This window comes from Aegilops tauschii, chromosome 2, assembly GCF_002575655.3.
Source record: "Aegilops tauschii subsp. strangulata cultivar AL8/78 chromosome 2, Aet v6.0, whole genome shotgun sequence".
Classification (NCBI taxonomy): domain Eukaryota; kingdom Viridiplantae; phylum Streptophyta; class Magnoliopsida; order Poales; family Poaceae; genus Aegilops; species Aegilops tauschii.
In genome coordinates this window covers 501,664,874-501,674,355 of record NC_053036.3, presented here as the reverse complement: position 1 = coordinate 501,674,355, position 9,482 = coordinate 501,664,874, and the positions used below count along the sequence as shown (strand labels likewise).

The following is a 9,482-nucleotide window of genomic DNA, read 5'->3' as shown; positions in this document are numbered from 1 at the left end:
TTAATTTGAGTCTCCATCTTCTCTTATAAAGCACCAACTAGGAGGCACTATGATCGTACTTGAGCATTGGGTGTAGCTAATATGCAAGTGTGTTTCATGAATGGATCAATGATTGAGCATGATGGGCTAGGGATAACTTATTTTAGCATTGATATTTCGAAAGACATGGTTGCTTGTTGATATGCTTGAGTATTTAAGTCTCATGTCAAAACTAGATTATTGCTTTGAACCATATAAAAGTCCAAATGTCCATGCTACAAAGAAAATAATATGAGATGACATGTTAGGCAGCATTCTACATCAAAAATTCAGTTTTTATCATTTACCTACTCGAGGACGAGCAGGAATTAAGATTGGGGATGCTGATACGTCTCCAACGTATCTATAAATTTTTATTGTTCCATGCTGTTATATTACCATTCTTGGATGTTCTATAGTCATTTTATATCATTTTTTGGTACTAACCTATTGACATAGTGCCAAGTGCCAGTTGCTATTTTTTGCATGTTTTTTACATCGCAGGAAATCAATATCAAACGGAGTCCAAACATAGCGAAACTTTTTGTGGATTTTTTATGGACCAGAAGACCACCAATGGGCCAGAGCAGCACCTGGGAGGTGCCCCGAGGGGGAGCACAACCCACCAGGGCGCGCCTGGGGGCCCAGGCGCGCCCAGGTGGGTTATGCCCACCTCGGTGGCCTCCCGCACCCCCTCTTTACCCTATAAATTCACAAATATTCCGAAAACCCTCGGGGTTAACCTAGATTAGAAGTTCCGCCGCCGCAGGCCTCTGTAGCCACCGAAACCAATCTAGACCCCGTTCCGGCACCCTGCCGGAGGGGGGAATCATCACCGGTGGCCAACTTCATCATCCCGGCGGCCACCACGATGAGGAGGGAGTAATCCACCCTCGGGGCTGAGGGTTTGTACCAATAGCTATGTGTTTAATCTCTCTCTCTCTCGTGTTCTTGAGATGTCACGATCTTGATGTCTCGCGGGCTTTTTTAATATAGTCGGATCATATGGTGTTTTCCCCTCTCTATCTTGTTGTGAATTGAGTTTTTCCTTTGAGATTTCGTTTTATCGGATTGAATACTTGTATGGATTTGAAAGCACTATATATATGTCTTGCATATGAATACTCGTGGTGACAATGGGGGTATCATATTGATTCACTTGATGTATGTTTTGGCACTCAACTCGCGGATTCCTGAGGTGACATTGGGGTAATCTATGCATAGGGGTTGATGCACGTTCTTGTCTTTGTTTCTCCGGTAGAAATCTTGGGGCACTCTTTGAGGTTCTTTGTGTTGGATTGAGTATTATGAATCTAAATTTGCTTTGATGTTATTTTAGTACAAACTCTTGATAGATCGACTGGAAAGAATAACTTGGCATTATTTTAGTACGAACTCTTGATAGATCGATTGGAAAGAATAACTTGGTGTTATTTTAGTACGAACTCTTGGATAGATCGATTGGAAAGAATAGCTACAAACAATTCTTCTTACGTTCTCCGCTAGATAGGAATTTTGGAGTGATTCTTCATCGCACTTTGAGTGGTGGTTATATGATCCAATTATATTAGCATTGTTGAGAGATTGCACTAGTGAAAGTACGGACCCTAGGCCTCATTTTCAAGCATTGCAATACCGTTTTTGTGCCTCTTTTACTATTTGCTACCTTGTTGTTTTTATTTATTCAAATTATAAAAATACATTTCTACCATCCATATTACACTTTTATCACCATCTCTTCGCCGAACTAGTGCACCTATACAATTTGCCATTGTATTGGGTGTGTTGGGGACACAAGAGATTTCTTATATTTGGTTGCAGGGTTGTTTGAGAGAGACCATATTTATCCTACACCTCCCACAGATTGATAAACCTTAGGTCATTCATTTGAGGGAAAATTGCTACTGTCCTACAAAACTCTGCGCTTGGAGGCCCAACACGAGTTTACAAGGATGAAGTTGCGTAGTAGACATCACCCGCCGCCACCACCACGAAGCCGGCACGTCCACGGGTGCCGCCGACAGCGAGAAAGAGTAGTGCATGGTAGGTCACCGCCGCTCTTCCCATCCGCCTAAAGCCAAGCTACGATGACGGAGGCAGAGTGGGAGAGCGCCGCAGCGGAACTGGAAAATGCGAAGACAAGAGTCGGAGCTTCAGTTATCGGGGCTCATGGCCGGACATGAGGAACGGACGCCAATGATCATTTAGATTAGGTTTTGAATATGGTTTAGTTAAAAATGTCCAAAATGTAATGAATCTTGTTCGGTTTATATGAAAATCCACAGTGTTTGCATGAATTTCGTCTTATTTACTTAACCAATGTTTGAAATGTATGTGTGCAGCGTTGGATGGCCGCCTCCCGCATCCGTGTCTGTGAACCCCCAATCCACGGATGGATGCCAAAGCAAATTTGCGGATCAACGTTGAAGATGCCCTAAGAGTATCTACAGCCGCGGACAGCAAATCCAGCCCCCTCAAACACCAGCGAACACGCTCAGTGACTGCTCACTCCTTAATTTTGCCGCGTGTGTTGTGCGCGTTCTGCTACGATGAATAACCTGGTTACTACGGCTGGGTTGAAGCGGAGCCAGCAAAACAGGACGGCATGCTCGCGCAGACACAAGAGAGGGCAGGACAAAACGAGCTCCCAACAGCCGCCAAACAAAGACGATTCGGCAGGCAAGGGAGATACGTACAAGAATCTTCAGTCTTCCCGACAGCAGAGCTTGCGTAACATCGACTACGTTCAAACGTGCATCAATCTAGCACTACTACATAGGTTCAACAAAATACGGGGCATCTCACGACAGCAGCCATCCCTTACTAACTAACGCAGGTGGAGGTTTCTTCAGTTGCTGATATCTCATGCACGGTATTTGGGCCTTGATTGCTGCATATGAAACACCGAAAAACATTAGTTCACACTAGCCATCAACTGTTTTTGTCTACTCAGTACAGATTTTGAGTAGGCTTTTTGGCAATACCTGAAACCTTGGCTTGCTTATATGCAGCGAGTCCATTCTCACTAAATTCTCCGCATCATCAAACTCGATGATGGCCTTGACTACCGCGTTTGACAGATCTTTGTCTTCACTGGCATCAAAATAGCAGCCTCGGTCACGCGCATCCTTGACTATCTTCTGCCAAACAGACTTGCTGTTGGACAAAGTCGTCCCGTTTCCTACTATCCATAGACAGTGCCTGACAACAACAGAAAATAAGTTACTCCTGATGATTCTTAAAGACGCCTTTGAATTTCATTCAAACTATGCTGTTTCCAACCAAGGTTACTCCAACAAATGGAAGTTCTGTGACATAGAAGTGATACCGTTGGATTCATATTCTTAAATCTCACAATTATAGTTTCATAGTTAATACTACCATATTGTAAAAGCATTAACTGACAAAGTTAAAAAAGTTGGAAGGCCGCAAAGAGTACATAATTTTCAAACCATTTTTGTATGTAGCCTGGAATCGAGCAACCGAAACACTTACTTAGCCCTTGTCAGAGCCACATTGGTCCTCTGCATGTTCGTGAGAAATCCAACAGAACCAGCTTTATTGCTCCTCACTGTTGATATGATAATGACGTCTTCCTCTGCGCGTTGGAAACCATCCACAGATTTCACTTTTACAGAGAAACCGTCATGCATATTGTAGGATTTCCCAAGTTTTTCATGAATTGCTCTAACTTGAGCATTATATGGGGACACAACGCCAACAGAGATTTTGATTCCAGTAGAGACTGACTCTGCAATTAAGAGAAGTAAAAGAAGAAATATTATACCTGCAGTCAGATAAGGATAAGCTCCTAGTGGTTCAGAACTTCAGATTGTATACTTGTTACTCCTTCCGTTCAAAAATACTGCACATGTTGGCTTGCATGCAAAAAAAAGAAAAATTGCTTGCATGCAAATTTAGTGACATTTTCTGTTTTGCACACATATATCTTCCCCCTCTCTACATCATGTATGAAAGCAAATCCATACTAACTTATCTCTTATGCCCAGCACATTAATACCATGGATAGCATGGTCATTTCCCTCAAGCAATCTCTTGGTTTCATGACTTCTTTAATCCATGTGACGAACCAAAACACAACCACTTATATGTTTCTTAAGGGAGGTTATTATTGAAAATTAGTAGCACAGTTAAAGAATTAATACTGATGGTTACCTTTAAACAACCTCTGCACTATCCGTGATACTGCAGCAGCTTCAATTGTGTTTCTCAGGCTACGCCCGTGCTTCTCAGTTGTTTCGTGTCCCCCATCTACATTTATGAATGAGTATGACCCAAAGATTTTGCTTGCTAAAAACCTCTTTTCATAGCTCTCACTAGTGACATTAGGACCATCAGATATCTTGCCATCGTAAAATGTAACAAGTGGAAACTTGCTTATTTTCGGATGCATCCTGTATTGCACATTGAGAAGGTGCTTACTGTATCCCAGCATACTTAACCTCTCAAAAACACTTCGCCCGAATTTAGCATTGTCAGATATCTACAGAATCACATTACATGTCAATACATCGCTTCCAAAACGAAAAATGAAAGAAAATAATAGTCAACACATATAGCTTACTTTGCTTTTCACCAGAGCAGGTAACTGATATTCGTCTCCGATAAAAACAGCCTGCTTTATGCCAGGCAGCAGCAAGGGAATTAAAGTCTCACACTCTTTGAGCTGTGCAGCCTCGTCAACAATCAGCAGGTCCAGAAGATTTGGCTTTTCAGGCTTCTTGAGCAATTTGCCAGTATCAGAAGTAGAATTGTCCATGGGCACACCATACAACCTGAAAGAGCTGGAAACTGTACAGAGAATGCATTTTGTTCTCTGCAGCAGATACAGTTGAATTTGCCTCGTGCTGTAATAATTTGGAAGCTCTAAGTTTTTGCGAAGGTATCTTAATTCTTGCACACACAGGGATCTGGCCAGCTTAAACCTGGATTTATTGCATCTGTTAGTCCGCACAGAGTTTAACTGCTGAGGCCAGGACACAGGGTTACATTCCTCTTCTACCTTGCCCTCAAGAAGTTCATCTGAGCATATATCATCAGTATCCCTGTCATAATTTATCAAAGCATGGAGAATTCTTATCAATTCAAGCACTTCCAACATACACTGAAAGCTCTGTCCTGTTTCTGAATTTCTTGGATGATCATTATAAAGTATCTCGATGCAATAGCACAAATCCTTAGAAAGTTTGTTGTAGTTATCTTTCAAATAATCCTTGAATGGCAGTGCTCTTAATGCTTCCACCATAGCGTCAGAGTCATGCCATCCTTCATTATGGCACTCTTCTTTCTCATCCTCAGGCCTGTTATGGGTTATCTTGCGAAACACTGAGAGAGGTGCAACAAGATGATCTTTGGAGTTGGGATTGGACCGTAAAGGATACCGTGAGGGCAAAGAATTCCTGTCCTTGCCCACGAGGGGTTTGTCCCCATCCTTTTTGGGCATCTCCTTTTCCATCTTCATCTTTTCAACAATATCCTGAATGTGCAACTTGTACTTGGTCACAGGATTCTCAAGAAGATCTATCAGTGAAGACAAGCATTGCCTCCAACCAGTGTGTGGTACGAAACATGGCAACAACCGCTCCGCACGCGAGTCAAGGAATACCATGGAAAGATCATGATTATCATCTATTTTCATCCTCTCTTTATTTCCAAACAGGACGATATTCAGAAAGCAGGGGCTACCATCTGGAGCCTCTCCAACAAGCCTGACAATTCGTGATGCGACTTCCAGTACAGCAGTATTGGTTGGTGCACAGGTAAGTGTCTTTAGTCCCTTGATGAGCATTGCCCACAGGATAGTGCTGATCGTTTTAGTTTTACCTGTACCAGGGGGGCCCCATATGAGTTTTAGGGAAGGCGAGTGGTTCTCCATTACCGAGACACAGTCTGCTACTGCATTCAGCTGTGAGTCATTTAGGTTGAACTGCTCAAGGCCAAGACCATCAATTGATCTACGAGCGAAGTATTGAGATATCTGAGAGCATGACAAGCTATCATCCAGTACCTTCAAGGGGAAATGGGCAAGTAAATCAAGGATCTAGAGTAATGTTTATAATCATAGATTGTAAAAGTACGTATGGGAATTATCTCATTCCAGATTCAGAAGGATATGATTAACACTACTGACAGGTTCAATGTGATCATGATGCAAAGTAGAAACATTAGCAGAACTGCAGAAGTAATGTTAAAACAGAGGAAATCTCGCATGGAGAGCCACAGGTTGCCAAAGAATAATCAGACAGCAAGAGTACGTGCCTGTCCTTGTAGTAGGTACTAATTTCTATGTCCTATATAACACATATATATATGTTGATGCCAGGCATAGTAAGCTATCAAAAAGGACCTAAACTTAATTTTGCATGTAAACATCTGGCATACCCTTCGCTTGTATTGCCACACCAGATCGATGATGCCAGTACTACTGCTTCTGTTCTGATGTTCTACTTCCATACGAAGGCACTTCCAGATCCGATCGTATGTTTTCATATTTATGAGAAACACAGCAAATGATGGCTCCACGGGTAATTTTGTTTCTGGATCTACTTCAATAGGAATAGCAGCTGAAAACCGAACAATGCAACAATTGGGTGGGAAATCTCCATCTATGTCTCCACATTTTAGAACTGAACCTAAAACATAAGATGCCTTATTTTGTATCAAATCAGACACATGCTGTGGTTTCCGCAAGGAAACAACTATTATGTCCCCTCCTTTGGGATCGTATGTCTCCCTTGACTTCGGATCCTTTGATGGCTCAGCAACCTCAAAACAGAATATTGATTTCTCGTCATCAAGCTTCTCCACCCAGATTATTTTTATAAAGTTCGACTGAGCATAATCATCCAACGCCGAAAACACATCAGCATGTACTTCTTCAATGAGAGGGCATGTGAATGAGTTCAAGTAAGTGATTTTTGATGTGAAGGTATCCGGTATCCTCTTGACCTGCGATGAATGTCCACATAGCTTGATCAGTTCCCGTTGAAGTAAATTCTAAGAACAGTCGGTGATCAGTAGGAGAAGAACAATGCAGTAGACAATTTGGATGAGATCCACGAAATAGGACACAAACCATGATCAGGATTCTTTTTGGTTTTGCTGTAACCGCGGCATAACTAAGAACATAATTCTGTTAAGAAATAAGGATTCTTTTGTTTTGTCGGATAATAAATCAGGATTCAGCACTGAAACGAGTACCAGAACAAAAAAACTACCAAGACAACTAAAATGAGCAAACATACCAAGTACACAAAGAATATAATCGATACTGTACCTAAGTCACAGTGATATGTTCCAGAAAAACAGGTTGAGTCCTGCCATGCGTGTGGTTTATTCAGTTACCTGCTGTGGATTTTACAGAAAAATTGCGATTCGGTTGAAACCTGCTCTCATTCAAGGGGGGGCTTTCTGCTTGGCAAAACAACGAGCACCTAGCATACAAGCTGTGGTCACCGCACATAACGCACAGCTGAGCAGATAATAGAGATGACAGAGGGGCGAAGGCCGAATGAATATACTGACTCAGCGAGCAAGGAGCACCGTCGACGGACGGGGCCTCACTCCAGTGCGGGCAGCGTAGCGGCGCGGCCTCCATTGGAGGAGCTGGAGCCACCATCATCAACCTGGGCAACGAGTTTTTTTTTTTTTTTTGAGCGCAACGAGTAACACAGAATGGGCCATTGTCGAGCGGCCGGACAGGCCTTCACCGCAGAGACTAATATTGGGCTTTTGCAGAATACATCATTTTCATCACTCCTCTGAAATTGTCTCAAAAAAATCACTCCTCTAAAACATCGACGTAATATGTTCCTTTGCCAAAGGCGAAATTATATGCTTAAATTTTTAATACGATTTTTTATAACTTTATAATGCATTTTTGGGAGAAATTCTATAATATAATTAGTCATACAAATTTTATGGGCACTCAAAAACCCTGCTGGAGTCCATCTAAAAATTCATGAAGATACTTATTGTCAAAGTGAATAATATTTTCACAGCATTCATTTTAGGCAAACAAATTTTTTTAGTTTCACTTACTATATAATAAAGGAGTACCAGCCGGAGGGATAACAAGATGAATCTTTGTTTCTTTGAGAGAGATAACAAGATCAATCGAGCCCGAAAGAACGAAAATACTTCCTCCGTCTCAAAAAATTTGTCTTAGATTTGTCTAAATACGGATGTATCAAGTCACGTTTTAGTATTAGATATATCCGTATCTAGGAAAATCCAAGATAAGAATTTTGAGACGGAGGAAGTACTACTTACTACATAAAGATGCGGGTCCATAAAGATGCATGCAGCTTATATATTAAGTGAGATCATAGTGACCGAGTTGTAGTAACGCGGGTCCATAAAGATGCATGCAGCTTATATATTACTACAAGCAAACAAGGAGAGAACTCAAAATATATCGTTCGATCGTACGCTCACCTGCTGCCTGAGGAGGTTCTTGTTGAAGATATCTTGGACGGTCCAGGAGAAAATCTTGTGCTCCAGGTAGCCGAGGGCAAACCTGCTGAGCGCCTTGTCGTCCTTCTTCACCTCCGCCCAGTAGCTACGGACGGCCGCCCTCTTCGTCCCGGCCTCCTCCTCAGCATCCATCCTGTCGTGCTCTGCGCTGTGGAGCTCCTCGCGGCTGTCGCTCATGGCGCTGGTGCCGCTCTCCTCGCTCGGACTCGGACCCTTGCTGGCTACTACGCCCATGAAGACCGCAGGCGCGTGTAGGGAGACTGCGAGAGTATATGATGTCGGTTGGAATTTCCAAGGTTAAAAGTAGGAGTAGTACAGTAAATGTGCCTACTAGGTTGATAACTTGATATAGGCGGTGGGGATTCCGGAGTGCGAAGTACAGTAAATGCAGGTGCGAGACTGGGCGTGTGCGTGAGCTGTCTCACTTCCCGATGGGCGCATGCAGCAGCAGTAAAAAGTGGCAAATCGAACGCAAGTTCTCCCGGATACGCCGCGATGCTGCAGGCTTGAAACCGAACGCAAGATCTAGTAGCGGGGGTACCGCCGGGAGAGATGTGTTCACGTCTACACCAAACACGGTCACGTGTAAACAAGATGATTACGTATCGTTGTCTTTCGAATGTAGAGCCGATGATACATTTTCTTTCGGGGTATATATATATATATAGCTCATTTTTCTAGTGAAATTGTTATTTTCACTTAAAATACGATGGGTCTATATTTGATTTGGCTTGTATTTGTTGCATGCATGCGTATGTTTTTTTCTTGGTGATTTTGGGTACGTATAAGAGCATCTACAACCGGACCTCACAAACCCGCCTCATACGCCCTAGTGGGCCGTCCGGTCACTGCCCGGTCACGATTTTTTGACTCAGACGGGCTTCTCAAAGGGCCCTCAAACGCCCGGACTGACAGGCATCCCCATATCCAGCCAAAATATGGGGCTGATATGAGGGCGCCCGGGCGCG

At 42.9% G+C, this 9,482-nt stretch overlaps 1 protein-coding gene across 2 annotated transcripts; it reads right to left on the bottom strand.

Annotated features, from left to right (window-relative positions):
- Positions 1-2,650: 2,650 nt before the first annotated feature.
- On the bottom strand, positions 2,651-8,195 carry LOC109767327 (uncharacterized). Of its 2 annotated transcripts, XM_073508920.1 has the most exons (7): positions 7,564-8,195; positions 6,421-6,987; positions 4,604-6,046; positions 4,195-4,522; positions 3,514-3,769; positions 3,003-3,219; positions 2,651-2,908 (listed from the first exon to the last, which is right to left on the bottom strand). In XM_073508920.1, the coding sequence occupies exons 2-7, from the start codon at positions 6,526-6,528 to the stop codon at positions 2,882-2,884; spliced, it is 2,379 nt and encodes a 792-aa protein (XP_073365021.1). In that variant the 5' UTR covers positions 6,529-6,987; positions 7,564-8,195; the 3' UTR covers positions 2,651-2,881. The 2 variants fall into 2 exon arrangements, with proteins under 2 accessions (XP_073365021.1, XP_045089505.2); XM_045233570.2 differs by having other exon boundaries at positions 6,421-8,195.
- Positions 8,196-9,482: the final 1,287 nt, after the last annotated feature.

What these genes read in the sequence shown, in the direction of transcription:
- LOC109767327 (XM_045233570.2), bottom strand. Translation starts at nt 6,528, where the DNA reads ATGAAAACATACGATCGGATCTGGAAGTGCCTTCGTATGGAAGTAGAA. An exon ending in TGTGGCAATACAAGCGAAGG is followed by an intron (nt 6,047 to 6,420) that starts GTATGCCAGATG and finishes TTCCCCTTGAAG; the next exon opens with GTACTGGATGATAGCTTGTC. An exon ending in CTGCTCTGGTGAAAAGCAAA is followed by an intron (nt 4,523 to 4,603) that starts GTAAGCTATATG and finishes GTGATTCTGTAG; the next exon opens with ATATCTGACAATGCTAAATT.